At 38.5% G+C, this 17273-nt stretch overlaps 1 protein-coding gene and 1 long non-coding RNA gene across 10 annotated transcripts in view; one reads left to right on the forward strand and one right to left on the reverse strand.

The window, feature by feature from the left end:
- The first annotated feature begins 4068 nt into the window (after positions 1-4068).
- On the forward strand, positions 4069-8058 carry LOC107224684 (3'(2'),5'-bisphosphate nucleotidase 1). Its single transcript, XM_015664848.2, has 5 exons — positions 4069-4200; positions 5316-5779; positions 6076-6295; positions 6574-6658; positions 6749-8058. Exons 2-5 carry the CDS (start codon positions 5422-5424, stop codon positions 7004-7006), a joined length of 921 nt encoding a protein of 306 aa, XP_015520334.1. The 5' UTR covers positions 4069-4200; positions 5316-5421; the 3' UTR covers positions 7007-8058.
- Positions 5389-17273, reverse strand: part of LOC107224685 — a 156843-nt gene continuing 144958 nt past the window's right edge. For 4 of the 9 annotated variants that reach the window (XR_006905216.1, XR_006905221.1, XR_006905215.1 and 1 more), the window contains one exon: positions 5389-5871. This is a non-coding gene — a long non-coding RNA (uncharacterized LOC107224685). Of the gene's footprint in view, positions 5872-8181; positions 8310-14406; positions 14589-15523; positions 15672-17273 lie in introns of all 9 variants that reach the window. The other 5 variants (XR_006905223.1, XR_006905219.1, XR_006905217.1 and 2 more) reach the window with 4 other exon arrangements.

A 17273-nucleotide genomic window follows, 5' to 3' on the forward strand; every position in this document is an offset into this window, starting at 1 on the left:
AATAATTTGTAAACATGAACCAGGAACCACGGAGCGCTTATCCTGGAAGTCGAGAAATTTTATTAGCGGACTGAAAGCTACCGAATTTGGGCTTGCGCGAAAAACGAATTGAAATAATTTATTGTAAACATGAACCAGGAACCACGGAGCGCTTATCCTGGAAGTCGAGAAATTTTATTATCGGACTGACAGCTACCGAATTTGGGCTTGCGCGAAAAACGAATTGAAATAATTTATTGTAAACATGAACCAGGAACCACGGAGCGCTTATCCTGGAAGTCGAGAAATTTTATTAGCGGACTGACAGCTACCGAATTTGGGCTTGCGCGAAAAACGAATTGAAATAATTTATTGTAAACGTGAACCAGGAACCACGGAGCGCTTATCCTGGAAGTCGAGAAATTTTATTAGCGGACTGACAGCTACCGAATTTGGGCTTGCGCGAAAAACGAATTGAAATAATTTATTGTAAACATGAACCAGGAACCACGGAGCGCTTATCCTGGAAGTCGAGAAATTTTATTATCGGACTGACAGCTACCGAATTTGGGCTTGCGCGAAAAACGAATTGAAATAATTTATTGTAAACATGAACCAGGAACCACGGAGCGCTTATCCTGGAAGTCGAGAAATTTTATTAGCGGACTGACAGCTACCGAATTTGGGCTTGCGCGAAAAACGAATTGAAATAATTTATTGTAAACATGAACCAGGAACCACGGAGCGCTTATCCTGGAAGTCGAGAAATTTTATTATCGGACTGACAGCTACCGAATTTGGGCTTGCGCGAAAAACGAATTGAAATAATTTATTGTAAACATGAACCAGGAACCACGGAGCGCTTATCCTGGAAGTCGAGAAATTTTATTAGCGGACTGACAGCTACCGAATTTGGGCTTGCGCGAAAAACGAATTGAAATAATTTATTGTAAACGTGAACCAGGAACCACGGAGCGCTTATCCTGGAAGTCGAGAAATTTTATTAGCGGACTGACAGCTACCGAATTTGGGCTTGCGCGAAAAACGAATTGAAATAATTTGTAAACATGAACCAGGAACCACGGAGCGCTTATCCTGGAAGTCGAGAAATTTTATTAGCGGACTGAAAGCTACCGAATTTGGGCTTGCGCGAAAAACGAATTGAAATAATTTATTGTAAACATGAACCAGGAACCACGGAGCGCTTATCCTGGAAGTCGAGAAATTTTATTATCGGACTGACAGCTACCGAATTTGGGCTTGCGCGAAAAACGAATTGAAATAATTTATTGTAAACATGAACCAGGAACCACGGAGCGCTTATCCTGGAAGTCGAGAAATTTTATTAGCGGACTGACAGCTACCGAATTTGGGCTTGCGCGAAAAACGAATTGAAATAATTTATTGTAAACGTGAACCAGGAACCACGGAGCGCTTATCCTGGAAGTCGAGAAATTTTATTAGCGGACTGACAGCTACCGAATTTGGGCTTGCGCGAAAAACGAATTGAAATAATTTATTGTAAACATGAACCAGGAACCACGGAGCGCTTATCCTGGAAGTCGAGAAATTTTATTATCGGACTGACAGCTACCGAATTTGGGCTTGCGCGAAAAACGAATTGAAATAATTTATTGTAAACATGAACCAGGAACCACGGAGCGCTTATCCTGGAAGTCGAGAAATTTTATTAGCGGACTGACAGCTACCGAATTTGGGCTTGCGCGAAAAACGAATTGAAATAATTTATTGTAAACATGAACCAGGAACCACGGAGCGCTTATCCTGGAAGTCGAGTTTCACCGCGTAGCAGACCCGCGCAGAAACTAGACAGTGCTTGGTCAAAAGTCACGAGCTCACGAACCTTTACAGCCGGAACTACGCAAAATTACTCCCGAAAGTCAAAAGTCATCAGGTCAAGTACCTGGACAGCCAAAACTACGGAGCGCTTGTTCTGGAAGTCGAGTTCCTGCAGGTAGTGGACCTTGAGCGCAAAAACTACGGAGCGCGCGTCCTGAAAGTCGTGTTTCACCAGGTAGCGGACCTGGAGTAAAGAAATTACGGAGCGCTGGTCCTGGAAGTCGAGTTTCACCGCGTAGTGGACCCGAAGTGTGGGATCCCGGAGGTTGAGAACCCGGTACTCGAAATACGTAGCGGAGCCGAAGCGCGGGATCCGGGAGGTTGAGAACCCGGTACTCGAAATTTGCGGAGCGCGACTCTCATCCGTCCGCTCTACTGCGCGGTTCGTTCCAGACTGAGGAATTCGGGTAGCTGATTTGAGATTGGTGACGTCACTTTCCGAATATCCGAAAATTCAAACATAGTGCCGACCTTTCATACTATGTATGATGATGTATGATGTATGATGTATGATGTATGATGTATGATGTATGATGATATGATATGATGTATAATGATTTTAGCTTTCACATTTCATACAAGAAATACACACCTTATCTCTCCTGCCGATTCCAGACTCAAGCGGCCAGGCCCTTCGATGGTCAGCCGTTGACTGAAGATATATTCTTCAGTGAACGGGTCGGCTAATAACGCTGCCGTTCTGCGAGAGTTGGCGATGAAAAATTCTGCTCGTATCTTTCAAATGTGTGTTAAAAAACACTCGAAGTGTTAAGAAGCTTCGTTCTTTCTCTCCCTATCACCTTTTTAGGTCTTTAAATCACTACGCAGCGTTAAATACTGTCTCATATACGAAGCATCCATTTCATCTCGTTCAAAATTAGTACTCTGAATTTTTTTTCCATCCGAATACTTTTCGAAACACAATTCCGCTTCTCCACCCAACGCAGATACTTCACTTGCGACCAGCTAAAATAGCGTTTCGATTCTATGCCTATGAAAATTCAAGATCGAGAGAGCAAATGAAAAGTTTTCGGAATGATTATGAATATTAATGTTATAGAATACACGGTGGAACAGGGGGACGAGGAGGACGAAGATGGTCGAAGGTGGTTGGAGGTGTTCGGAAATGGTGGGCGGTCGTAAGAGCTGGCAGGAGGTGTTTGGAGGGGGTAGGAAGTGTTTGGTGGTGGTTGGAAGTAATCGGCGGTGGTCGAGGAGACGATGACGACGAGGACGATGAGGCGGGGTGATGAGGTGGAAGACGTGGACTAGGTGGATGAAGAGGACGAAGGTGGTCCGAGTTGGGAGGATGTGGTTGACGGTGGTTGGAGGTGCTCGCAGGTTGTTCCGGTGGTTGGCGATGGACGCGGTTACGCGTCTTCTGACGGGGATGATGGAGCTGATCGAAATTTCTAACGATAAGTCGCAGTCGACAAGTAGTCTCACGTACTCACGTCATACGGACTCAATCTCAAGCTTCCATTCCGACACTACTTTGGTTGCTACGAATGTCAGTGCGAGCCCGTCAGACAGAGTCCGTACAGCAGAACTCTCCTACGCTCCTAAGCTCACCTGGGCACACTTGCGCGCCGAAGACTGGTCACAAAAATTTGCTCAGAGGTATCCGTCTTTATATTCTTCAATTCTATTAGTCAGCTAATCTAAGCTATTCTAACAAACCCATCATTCAAACATCCTTGGAACGAAATTTTTTGGTAGATTATCATTGATCAAAATTCATAGTTTATTTTATAGTTTCAACACTAAATATACATTTTTAAAGTGTACACATTATTATTCAGGTAATCCTTTTATTTAACCAAGTAATTATCATTCTATATTCTGATTTATTCAATAATTACACACACTATTCTATCACTTGAGTTTCTAAACCACGGCGAAATTTGTTCCTTGCCTCAGCACTAGGTCGCACCACCTCGTGGACTCTCCACGGCTTCGAAGCATTATCTCATGCATGCGGATTGCATGAAACACGGCGCATCACTGTGGTTCAAGCGAGTGTTCAAGCATGCTACTGACGTTGTCGCGCCACGACTCGAAACTTCAATTCCATAGATTGTATCTGAAATATCACAAAAAATCATAAATCAATCAAATATACCATGAAAATAATATGAAACTGGATAAAAATCTTTCTCCTCTGTCCACGAATCTATCATGGTCGTCATGCGCAGATCATGCATTGGGAAATGAACCCCTCCAGATTACCGAGCGTGAGCGAAAGAGAGACCGACATAGAAAACGAGAGAGATAACCTCTCGACCACTCATTGGAGTGCAGCTAAGCTTAGCGAAACCAGTTTCAGGCATTTGCGCGGCGCCAAGTACTCGCCGTTTTCAGGTTAGTAAGCACGTCGATGCATTTGACCTTAGATTGTAGTTAAATTAACTGTTGTGTGTCAATTGGATTCTTCATATCTTTTTCAAATCGTCTTTTATTATCTATTCTTCCGACAATAAATTGAATTACAATCCAGAACATATTTATGTCTCAATGACAGAATCGTCTGATCGTGTTACCCACAAAATGTGCACGAGTCTGTCAAGTATTCGTTGGCCGCCATATTTTCCAGATTCAATGCCGGGAAAATTTGAACGCGTTGGACGGTAAAAATTACCGTAACCTTGTAACCTTTCGATAGAAATATGAATTGTGACCGATCATAGTTTGTAACCTTTTTTTTTTTTTTACTTGTGAAAAATTTAAAAGAACGATTTTGAATTCTCTATCTAGATATTGTACGAAATATTTTTTTCGTTCAATTTGATAGTTTCAAAAAATATTCATAGCTTCTAATTTAGTTCTTTGACACAAATAAAATAAATAAGTGATCGTTACTTGATTTGTTTTTTTTTTTCATCTTGACGAAATGGTACAGAATTATTCCCCATTGCAAACCAGTATCAGAAATTTGATATCGATGAAGAATCAAAGAAAAATCGAAAAACGTTTAACCCACTTAAAACGGCTTGAAATGATCTTGTAGAAAAAATGTATCGGCATGCTATCAAATTGAGGAATAATAGAAATATTGTCCTCATTTCGTGTATACCTAATTCTATTTTCGATCTAAAAGGATAATTTTCTACAATTCACAAATAGTTTGAAATTATTTTTCACGATTTCCGAAACATCGTTTATTATTATTTTCCAAAGCGAGTTTTGTCACACTTCAAAAAACATTTGATCATCAGATCGAGACTGTGTCATTTATATCATTCGATCGGAGGTTAAATTCTACCCAGCTACAAAGCCGAACAGCAGTTCAATCGGGATCCTTGAGTAACACGGCCATAAAGATTAGATATACGATCAAAACCGAGCATAAAGATATAAGAAGTATCGAATCGCGTTTCACAAGCCGTGCAAAAACATCCCAATCCCAAGTGGCATTGGACACTTTCACACAGCCTTCAAAAGCGATTTCTAACGATTGTGTTAAAATTTTTTTGCAGACTGACCTCACCGAGCCGTCGTTACACGTGCTCGTGAAAAGTTCACTCCAGTCTCTCGTCCACTTATTGTCAGCAATCAGACAAGCCGGCATCCGATTTCATCGCTATGGCGCAGAGTGCTCCACTTCTTTTGCGCGTGGTCGCATCCTCAGTGACAGTAGCTGGACGTGCCGGAAAGATAATCAGGGACGTGATGACCGGAGGCGAACTGAACATAGTGAACAAGGGAAAGAACGATCCCCAAACCGAAGCTGACAGATCGGCGCAAAGGTGTATCGTCGCTTCTCTCAGCAGGCAGTTTCCCAACGTCGCTATAATCGGAGAAGAGGGACCGTCAAACTGCGAAGTCCCTTCCGATTGGGTGGTAACTGACTCTGATCAGCAGGTTCTTGGCGTAAGGCTTCCTCAGGATCTCGAAGAAGTGGAAGACAAGGATTTGTGTATTTGGGTAGATCCTCTTGACGGTGAGTTGAGCTGTAACAGTTACGGAATGGCGGTGATCCCGAAAATTTGGCTTCTTCAACCGTTCTTCTGCTTCCAGGATCCAAATTTCTGGCTGTAATAAAAAAAATCTCATTACTTACACATCGAGTTAACAAGCTATCACTCGATGAATTTTTATCGGAAACCTCGTTCAATCAAGCATTACTATTCTTATGTGACACATTGCAGAACAATCGACAATTCAATGCTACCAATGTCGATGCAGATTTGATACTGCCGTATAATTGATTCGAAAAATTGTTTCTTCTGATTTCAGGTACTTCGGAATACGCGCAAGGACTTGTGGAGCACGTGACCGTTCTGATTGGAGTTGCAGTTCGAGAAAAAGCTGTTGGGGGGATTATTCATCAACCTTATTACAAGAACCCTGAAGACGGAAGCCTGGGTCGAACGTTATGGGGTATTGATGGGGTCGCGACTGGAGGTCTCCAATTGATTCCTCCTCCCGAGGGAAAGAGGATTATTACGACAACGCGGTGTGTATTATTCTCGATACCACAAAGATTTCGGATAAATGAGGAAGAGCTTTTCGCCTGTTATTTCACTTGATTAACCCAAGAAGAATATTGTTCACGCTATATCAGTGTGTATCTATGATGTAAAATTTTCCTCTACTACTCAATAGTCAAATCAACCGGTTCCAGCCCTCTTAAAGTCCTGAACATCCACCGAAATAACTGTAATATCGAATTACACAGTTTGTCAAAACATTTTACTGATTCTAATATTCTCCTCATTTCCATATATTTCACAGTTCCCATTCCGATGGGACGGTTCAATCAGCTCTAGACGCTTTGGAAGCAGACGAAATCTTGAAAGTTGGTGGTGCAGGACACAAGGTACACTCCAAGACCACGAATTTCGAGATTGCTAACCAAATTTAGTCAACATTTCGATCTCTTTTGACGTCGAGTTTTTCCTTTTCTCAGGTTATGCTCCTCCTGGAGGGAAAAGCTCACGCTTACGTTTTTGCAAGCGCGGGTTGCAAGCGATGGGACACGTGCGCCCCTGAAGCGATTCTTCGAGCTTTCGGTGGAACCTTAACCGACATTCACGGCGAATGTTATTCCTACAACGCTGAAACGAGTCATCCAAATACCCGAGGGGTGCTGGCCACTGCACCAGGGCAACAACATGCTTGGTACCTGAAGAAGATACCGGACGAAATAAAACAAAGACTGGCTTAGGTGTTTGCCTGATTTGCGCTTTTGCGTAGTTTCAAACGGTACATCATTCCAAAATCGTCCGACATGATAAGGCAACGAGTGATGGAATATTCAGAATTAAATATTCTTGAACGTATTTTAGCACTTATGGAGCCACTTAAAATTGTGCACCGAATCTTGTAAATCCGTTAATTTATTCACAGAAATGTTGAATTTATTCTAAGACGTGTTGTAAAATTGAAGAGTTATTTATTTTGTATTGGGATCATAAATGTATCGTCTTGGAATATGGATTTGATGAATGATTTCCCGCGCCTGATCATCGAAGACGACCATTTAGAAGATCCGTTTGGTCCAGTATTGGATGAAAAATAGAACCCCGAAATGAATCAACGTTTGTTACATTAAACGAGTGTTTTCAGGATACGAAAGTGAAATTAAATTACCTACAGTCGAAGAAATGTTCGTCAGATCGGTAGATTCTTGTTTCTTGAAAGAAAGATTATTAAAATCGAAGAAGTATTTTATTCTGCTCCAACCAACACTTGACATAATTTTTTTTACTCAATTCACCTAATTCTAATGAATATTGAGCGGGAGCAAATACTCTTTTAAAACCGGCGATGAAGCATCGGAAAAAGTGCTCTGACTAAATAGAAATTTAAACTGAAAATGACAAGAATTTATCTGCAAGTATCTCTTTGGTGAAACATCGTAGAACGAATATCTTTCGTCCAATAACACGGCACAAACGAAGCTTCAAATATTCTATTACTAACACTAAATGTTTCTGCACAACTGAAATGGTATCAGGAAATTTGGCAAAAGGAAGTATGGCCTAAATGAGCAGATATTTTGAATTATATTATAAATGCAAGTATGAAAATGTTAACGGTATAGAAAGTGAGAGAATGATAATGTAGGTACTGTCATCAATAATCATATAACCAACTGTATAGTGAAGTATATGATTTTTGTTCTAGTATATCTGACGATTCGTGCTTTTGTAATTTATCATGTCATTTCTTATGTATCATTTTGAAGTTACAAAATAAATCGTGTAATAAATTGAAGGTTGAATTCTTTCAAAACGTTTTATGATTTAACACACGAAAGTTTTCAGTAAGGCGCCCATAAATAAAATATGTCAGTCCGCAACATTTAGAAGCCTAGATAATACCGTTAGTCAAACTCACCGACATATCGAGGTATCAAATTGCGTTATCACGTACGTCAGTTACCGTGAAAAGCTCGCTGTTATACCGACAGCTAAGTGCGTTCCGTCCTAAGATCACGCAATGATCTCCTGATGTCAAAATCCCACCTGCAGGTAAAGAAGGGAACTGCTTTTTATTCGATCGAAAATATTCCCTGCACCTTGCAACTTTGTAATGAAACATAAGTTGCCATCCTGTACGAAGAAAATTCGAAGCTTTAATCCTTGGATTGAACAGATTGGACAGAATATTCGGTGATTGCTTAGTCAACTTTTAATTAGGAACAATTACAGCTTGCCTTACGAAATGCGATAGATATTTTAAGATTGAGACGATTAGATTGCATCGAGTACTTTGCACGGTTAAATCTTCAGACACAGAATATTCCGGAATATCTTATCCAAGAATTTCCAAGTAGGTACGACTTGCTTCGCTGGATAAATTGAGATCGTCTGATTGGTACGGAACGTCAAACAATGCGGCTCAACTCGCTCAACGCCCAGCTTGAACCACTGTCTGCCATCCCGTCTAGACTCAGGAACGCAAAAGTTGTGCTATAATCGCAAGCAACTGCAGCACAAAGACGGTGACAATATTAATTACCACTGTTCACACAAGGAACTCTCGTCGAGGGATCCAACGTTACGTCGCGCAGGAAATATTCCTTCAATAGAAGTCGCGTCAAAGGATTTTGCGCAACGAAGCTGTTTTTTTTTTTTTCTTTTTTTTCACAACTTTTTCTTCTTTTTATTTTTCACGCGTCGATGGGCGAAATAGGAAACTCTGCTTGTCTTCATACACTTGTCGGTATTTTCTTTCATTCGTCAAATATCACGGTAGGTTACGTTTAAACATGATACGTGTGCAGCGATGGATGAGCTCTGCGCACGTATGTATGAAACGTTCGAGATCAAAGCTCCTGTGAAACGAAGCGGATTTTACCGAAAAGTGAGAAATCTCTGGGGAATTACGAGTATTCTTTTTCACAGGTCTATTTATTTTTCTTTTTGAACATTTTTTTTTTTTTTTTTCATTATTGCACGATGGGAAGAGAGGCAACAAGCAAGAAATGCGGAAAGGATAAGTTTAAATTTGAAAACAGATGTTACCATAATGTTTCGGTTGATAAATCCGATTCGGCTGAATTTCGATTAGTTAGACAAATCCAAGAATTTTTGGATTAAACCGAATAATTTTGAGTCGTTCCGAACAATTTTCAACGATTTACAAAGAATTCTCGATGATTTTTAAGACCTATCTGAGAAATACAGAGAATTTCGAATCATCGAGTGATTTTTAACCAAATGCAAACTGTTTTGAGTAACTCTGATTATTTTTTAAACGACGTCAAAGAACTTGGAATAATTTTATTTTACAAACTGTATGGTAGACAAATCCAGAGATTCTTCGATGCTGTCAATAAATAATAGTAGAGAAAGAAACAACTTTGAAGGATTTTAATTTCTCTTTATAATAGAATTGTGAATTTTTTTTTTCTTCTTATTTTGTTTTAGCCCAATACAAATAATTTAGAATTACTATTTATATAGAATTTAGAATTTTCATTAATTACGGTCATTTCTTTTAACGAATAGACAAAAATTCCGGAGTTATTTGAATGGATTGTTTGTCAAATCCAGAGAACTCTAGGTAACCTAAATAATTTGCAGATGAATAAACATTGTAACTCGCGATAAATTTCTAAAGAAAAATCAAGTGCATGGAAACCGAACTAAACTGCTTTATCTTCTTTGCCCTCTGACAATCTATCCTCTCGCCACTCCACGGTTAAAGGTTTCAGGATCTTTATACCACGGGGAAAATAAAGTGGCGAAAAAAACCAGGCACTTAACCTTCGAGAGGTGCTTCTAAGCTGTTCTTCACGAGCCAAGCTGAACTTAAACCGTTTCAAATAGGTAGATAGATTTTTCCCGAGTAGCTGCTGCTGCTGCAGCTCAGAGCATAGAAATCAGTTCGTACATTCATCGTTGAACCCGAATTACTCCCAAGTCAATCTTTTGAGTTTTTTGTTGACCTTTTGTCAGTTTTCAATTAATCATTGTCGGCGAATAATCCGACCTAAGTTTTTTGAATCTGTAATAACTTTGATATTCATTCGTTTTTTTAATTACACGTTCGGTTGTTTAAAAAAACTACTGAATTCAGAAAAAGTAATATTTCAGCACTGGGAAAAATTTCATTTGTTACAGTAACTAGAAAAATTCAGTAATACAGGTATCGTTAAAAAAAAACTGTTTGAATATTGTTGGAATTACGAAAAGTGAGGTACGCGTAACCATTTTGCGCTATTGTTGATCCTTTTTTGGTTATTGCAACGAAAAATCAGTTTGCGAGGTTTACTCTACTTTTTTTTAGCTAAACAAGGCTTTAACGTCAATTTATTCTTGCACGAGCGTTAAATTTTCGCAACGGTTGCAAGAAAATATAGCAACAGCGATCGTAATGTGAAAGAATAGTAACGGATACTAGACTTTCCGGTAACGGCTAGAAAACTAATTTTCATTTTCTACCTAGAACTGTATTTTTCGATTGTGGTAAAAAATGAAAATAGTTAAGGACTGAGCGGTAACCGGAACTAAAAATTTTTCTCAGTACAGTTTTCGATGTATAAAAATCGTTTCAGCATCCGAACGACCGATTTTTCAACAAAAAAAAAAAAAAAAAAACGAACGTAAGAAAATGAGAAACCGAGCGTTTGTTATTCTTTCGTCTTCTCCATCAGCTGAGCTAGACGGTTCAATATAATTGGCAGCAAGAAGAAAGCTACGTATAACTGCTGTGTAATCGTTAGAATTAAATTTGAGGGTTGAAGAAAACGGGCCGATTAAGAAGTTCAAAAAGGAGGGTGACTCCACTCGGGTTTTGTGTCTTCGGCCATAATGTAGCTTTATGTTATTGTAAGCGCCCGCTTTTAAGCGCCAGTTAGCAGCAGCTTAAAGGCGGGTCTGCAGTAGGCTGTTGAGATCATCGGTAGTAAATACAGATTAAAGGAGAAAGGTCTGGCTGGCGCCTTAAGTTGGGAGAATTGATCGGTCGAATAATTACTGGTACAGTGTTTAATCTCTCCGCATAAAAACTCTCGAGCAGGGTTCGAACTTTGACAAGTTGGTGAAAATAATACCGAAACAATAAAAAACAATGGGATAAAGATGAAATAAAAAAAGTTCAATTGAATCGACTTTAACGGTCAAGTTTTCAAATCTTATTTAGTAATATTCTGTTTCACATTGATGTGTTACAGAATTAAAGAAACTTACGATAAAGTTGATGTATTTTATTTATACAATTTTTTCACCGACATTGATTACGAGTTTTTTAAATAAAAAAAATATCAGACCATCTATGCAAAAAATGAAAAGTTGATGAAATTTTTCCAGTTCAAAAAACGAATCTTTTGTTTTCAAAATTTGTTTTTTCATCATTCTTTGAAACTGATTTCAGTACAATTTCTCAGACACGAATTAAATAATTAATATAACGAATGAGCAACGAAATAAAATAAGTCCAAAGCTTGTTTTCGATTCGCGGATTTTTTCTTTTCTTTTTTTCTTTGCGGTTAGCTTAAAAATTTGGTTAGATGACCGAATCTGTGAGATCTGCAGAAACTGGCAAAGCGTGATCACTGGATTCCGAAGCAATCTGTTCCGGTTGAAATCTCGTTACCGTTGAATTCGATCGGTAAGTCCTTTAAGCAAAACTTGTTTCGGCACTCCTTAAGACTCTGATCCCCTGTTCAAACTTTTTATTTGACACAACGCGTTACTGCTGCTGTGTAGTGTACAGCAGTGATAAAACTGAAAAGCGTCAGCTACAATAATAAGCAAGAAAAGCCAGCTGAACGATATCGAAAGAAAGATTTTCGCCCGGTTTTTCTCACCGTATAATCTGAAAATCCCGTTGCTTCGAAGATAAAGCTGTTTCCACAGTTCAAAATTCCGACAAAATACAACGACCTTGTATATTATATATTACAAACATGCGGAACAAATTCCTGATACATATAATATGCAGATTTCTTGATCAAAAGTATTGTTCAAATCAAATTTAAAAGGCTAATGGATCTGGAAAGCTTAATTAACGTCGTAAAGAATGAAGATTTTCCCTCTGTTCTAAGATTCAATACTTTATTCTCATTTGATCTCGTTTATTTTGTGAAAAATTTTCAGCCTGTAAAAACTACGATTATTCGTAAACTCGACTCTTTTTGCTCTCCGTGTTGCTAATTTTTTGCTACAATAACCCGTCCTCAAATTTCACCGCGAAAAAAAAACAAAAGAGAAAAAACCAACAAAAAATTCGCAAACCATTAATATTTACAATCCAGATAATAAATTCTTGACAATAATGACGTTACGGTGAGACAGTGTTTGAAAATCAAAAATCAGATTCACGATGTCAAACTAATCACTGATCATACCTGCAATTTTACTGACGATTATTGTTGATCGATCTGAAATCATTGCTAAAAATATTTCACATCAATTTATACATTTTACACATTTCGTGTAGCGAAAATTAGTAGAAACAGCTGTGAAAACAAATTTTGCACATATTTCAGGATGAAAATAGAAGTAAATCAAACGACCGATAAATCTGTTGCGCATTTTTGGGCTTTTTATTATCACCCCTCGACGCGTCGTGAGATGGTAACAATTAAATATTTACCGTACAATAACACCAACAATAATAATAACGTGTTTCGCGCAGCTTGGTTCGAGTCACGGTAGTTTGTCCTGGCTAAGCTATAAAACGGCAAGCAGCCTTCCTAATGTAATGAAAATTTTCACGCGTCCATTTGAAATTATGAGCGGTGCTTGGCGCGAACGACCTCCGTTTAAGGTTTACGCCTCTGCAAGAGAAGCAGCAACAGCAACAGCAGCAACAGCAGCAGCAGCAGCAGCACACGTATGTAGGATCTAGGATATGGACCGACATACGCTCGAGGGAATTGCAACGGCGATATACATGGAAACCTAGCTTCGCCTGAACCGTCAACCATATATATATATATATATGGGAAAAATTTCATTTGTTACAGTAACTAGAAAAATTGAGTAAAACAGGTATCGTTGAAAAAAAAACTGTTTGAATATTGTTGGAATTACGAAAAACGAGGTACGCGTAACCATTTTGCGCTATCGTCGATCCTTTTTTGGTCATTGCAACGCAAAATCAGTTTCTGAGGTTTACTCTACTTTTTTATTTAAACAAGGCTTTAACGTTAATTTATTCTTTCACGAGCGTTAAATTTTCGCAACGGTTGCAAGAAAATCTAGCAACAGTGATCGTAATGAGAAAGAATAGCAACGGATACTAGACTTTCCGGTAACGGCTAGAAAACTAATTTTCATTTTCTACCTGGAACTACATTTTGTCGATCGTGGTAAAAAATGAAAATAGTTAAGGACTGAGCGGTAACCGAAAATAAAAATTTCTCTCACACGGCACTGTAACAGTTGAGATATATGTCCTCCAAGAAGAGACGATGTGTATTCTTTGCCTGCGTGTAATAAGTCATGGACGTAACCCAGAAGGGGGTTGGAGATGATCAAGTGCGAAATCTTTACGAAGAATAAACGTTTTTTCGCAGCCACACGAAGATCTGGTGAAATAAACATCAGAAAAATGACACTGGTCAATAATAAGAAAGAAAACGAGCCGGATAAACAGATTTTTCCATATACTTTTCACCACCGAGCCTGCAGGTACGTACGATAAATTTCTGCGATTACAAGAAAAACGGTTGAGTGAAAAATCTAAAACTGAAGGAATGTCTGGAATAACAGCCAACTCAATAGAATATAGAAAAATGTGAATAGCGGCGACGTCGGTAAAATTTATCTGACAATGAATAATGAAAAAGATAATTAATTCAATCACTGAAAACTTTGAATTTAATTCATTCATGTGTCGTGAAAGAAAAAAACAAAAAAAAAATGAAACCAAGATTCTACGTGCAATTATTATCTGTATAAAAGAAAAAGGGAGTACAATTTTTTACAACGTTGCGTAAAATCAGCTCCGAAGCTTTTCCTTACCCAAATTTGATCGGCATTTCCCTCAAAGATGGTAATCATAAAATATGTTTTTGCATTTTTCAAGATTAAATGGTAAAAGGGCAAGCACATATGCTCCGACAGAATTTCCTGATCCGCATTGCGAATGTTATCCATGATATCTCACCAGGATTTGATGATCGAGGGCTGCAAGCTCCGTGGAATAATTTACGAGACACGTTGACTTCGAGTTCGTCCAGTCGCTTCGGTTATGTCCCTAAGTTACCCCATATGTACACAAAGCAGGGTGAGGCGAATTCCCAGGTCTCAGATTTCCTTCAAAAGATATTCTCAGTCCTCTCTCTCTCTCTGAAAAATACTCTGTCTCTTCAAGTTTTCAAACCCAAAGTCCATTTTTATCCTTTGGAGGCTCTTCCACGACTCTAGTGATACCCAGGCTGTGTTCTATTTATTTATTATTTATTGACTGTTGTCTTGTTTGTGTTATTGAAAAAAAAAGGAGAAATTTATCGTCCATTCATTTGCTTATCAATTGTTTGTGAATCTATTTTTATTTATTTATCATTACTATATCCGTTACGGCATAAAGAATTGGGTTCGTGAACTTATTGAGTGAGAATTGTCAGCCAGCGAAATTAAATTTTTGGAGAAAAATAAATCCGTGCTTACAGTTCAAAGCAGGTAACAAGACTGTTTTTACAACAATGCTGGCCTTATTCGTTTCGTAACACATGAAAGCTCTTACATGAGCTTTTATCCACGATGATTACTAGATCGTTAGAAAAGGGGGTAAGACGAGTCATTTCACCCTTTGTTACAATAATAATAATAAACATAATAATGAAATCCTCTATCTATCCATCTATCTATATATCTCTAATTTTTTTTATACTACGTTGGTTTTTTTATCACCGAGCGAAACGTGGAAGCGTCTGGATTTCTCTTCCGTCTCACCTCTTACTTTTCTCTTACTGTTTTTTTGCCAAAACTAATTTGTCGTTAACTCTTCGCCTTAAGAGGAATCCCGGACCATTTCAATCCTCGCCTCTAGCATCGGTCGAAGAAATCGAAGCTCCCTCTCTCTCTCTCTTTCTCTTTCTCTATCTATGCACTCCTCTTTGTTGACAAGATAACCCGACTCTCTATCCCCAGTCATATTAATCTATTGATCTATTTTGTTTTATTCTATCCAGATTTAGTTATTTTATTTATTTCTTTTCTTTTCTTTTTTTTTCATCTATTTACTTGTTTAACCAGTTTTGTCTTCTCTCTTCTCACATTACCTTTCCTCTTCCTCGCTTATCTTCATATCGCCACAAAGTGCCACTGGTCACCGGCTTTCCAGGGAATGGAGGTAAGGGGCATATTTTTACTCAGATCACGAACACCGTTTGTTTCGTCACGATGCGTTATACGGGCGCAGATGCAGGACTAAAAGCTCGACGCAGCGTAAATCCGTATAGGAAAAAAAAAAAAAAAAAAAAAAAAAAAACGGGATTTGAGTATGAAAGCAGGGCTTTTTTCTCGGGGCTTAATTTATTACGGAAGAGCCGAATTCCAAACCCCAAAGCTGATTCGTTATTCTATGTTCGGATGAATCGCCTTCGCCTGTGTATGGATATACACACGTGTACGGTTAATCCTGGATCGTCTGTAAGTCGGAAGTCCGCAATTCGTTTGAGAAAAGTTTCACCGGTGGACCAGATTTTCGCTACAACAGCTTCGTTCGAAAATAAAAGCTTTTAACCGTGCTTTTTCCCTTGGTTTGGGAGCTTTTTTCAACTATTATTGCCGGTAACGATATGCTGTATAAATTTTTTATAAACTTGAGTATTGTTGAGCAAGTCGAAAAAATGGCCAAGTCATTTTTTCCCTCGATTTTCGTTGAACAGTTGAAACAAAAAAAAAAAAAACTGCAGGGTGTTTTCTCACCTTTTTTACAATTACAATGGATTTGCTCGATTGATTGACGCACAACATCTCTGCTTCGATTTTGTAACTTAACTTTGATGCATTTTTTTTTTTTCACGTAACTGAACGTAAGTTTACTTTAACAGGTGTGAATTTTTAATTTTTTTTTTTTTCACATAGAAGAATATTCAGCTATAATCTTATTCTTCCGTTAATTTCTATCAATAAACAATTTTTATTTCTCTCAGGACTTCCCCTATTGCTGAACTTCGACATGGAGAAAGTCTACAAATAATTCGAGGTAAGGTTGAGCAATTCTTCAACATATGATTAATTAAATTTTAAATAAAATTATCAAGGTATTCAGGTTGTCTTTTATAAGCGGGTTCGTTGATTTTTTTCGCATTTAATTCGCAAATCAAAAATGGTAAGAAGCGTATTTTTATCTCGACCATAAAACAAGAAGGCGAAATCCACGACAAAAATTTGGGAGAATTTGCTGTTTTCTTTACTCATTTAAATTCGCATGTCTGAATTCATTTTATTAAAACATCCGCTAGCGAATCACAAATGGCGTGTAAAATATTGCATGGAAAATTGTGAGAAAAATAGTTTGACTCGTTTGCTGCAGTTCGGTCTGTTTTCCAGAACCTGGGTAACGGAATTTTCTCTCGTCGCCGTCTCTGCTTGAGACCTTCAGTCACACAATCCTCGCGTGTTTCCCGCAAGCGGAATTTTAAAACCTAATTCTATTTTCGCTCCCCAGTCGAATTTCCACGTACCAAAACACGTACAAACCGATTACCTTCTGTTTTCACGGTTATTTCAAATCCCCGAACCGCAGACTTTATCTCGGAGTGATGTGAAATTCTCGCCGCATCTGCGGCAGCGTAAAACTATAGCTGGATTTTCAAGGGTTGAGAAATTTACCATTTTCTGACCAAAAAAATAACACTCGGTCTGCGGCGTGTTTATTTTGGATTTCGCGGACTCGTAATTCGAGACAATTTACATTCGATCAGCGTAACGTTAGAAAAAAAAAAAAAGAACAAACGAAAGTTTTGAGTCTCCGCAATGCTGAATCTTTTTTTTTTCGCGTGTCAAAATTTAAGGGATCCGTAC

The sequence above is a fragment of the Neodiprion lecontei genome, chromosome 7, assembly GCF_021901455.1.
Source record: "Neodiprion lecontei isolate iyNeoLeco1 chromosome 7, iyNeoLeco1.1, whole genome shotgun sequence".
NCBI lineage: Eukaryota > Metazoa > Arthropoda > Insecta > Hymenoptera > Diprionidae > Neodiprion > Neodiprion lecontei.

Coding starts and splice junctions, on each gene's coding strand:
- LOC107224684 (XM_015664848.2), top strand. CDS start 5,422: ATGGCGCAGAGTGCTCCACTTCTTTTGCGCGTGGTCGCATCCTCAGTG. Junction 6,296..6,573: donor AGGATTATTACGACAACGCG/GTGTGTATTATT, acceptor TATATTTCACAG/TTCCCATTCCGATGGGACGG. Junction 6,659..6,748: donor TTGGTGGTGCAGGACACAAG/GTACACTCCAAG, acceptor TCCTTTTCTCAG/GTTATGCTCCTCCTGGAGGG.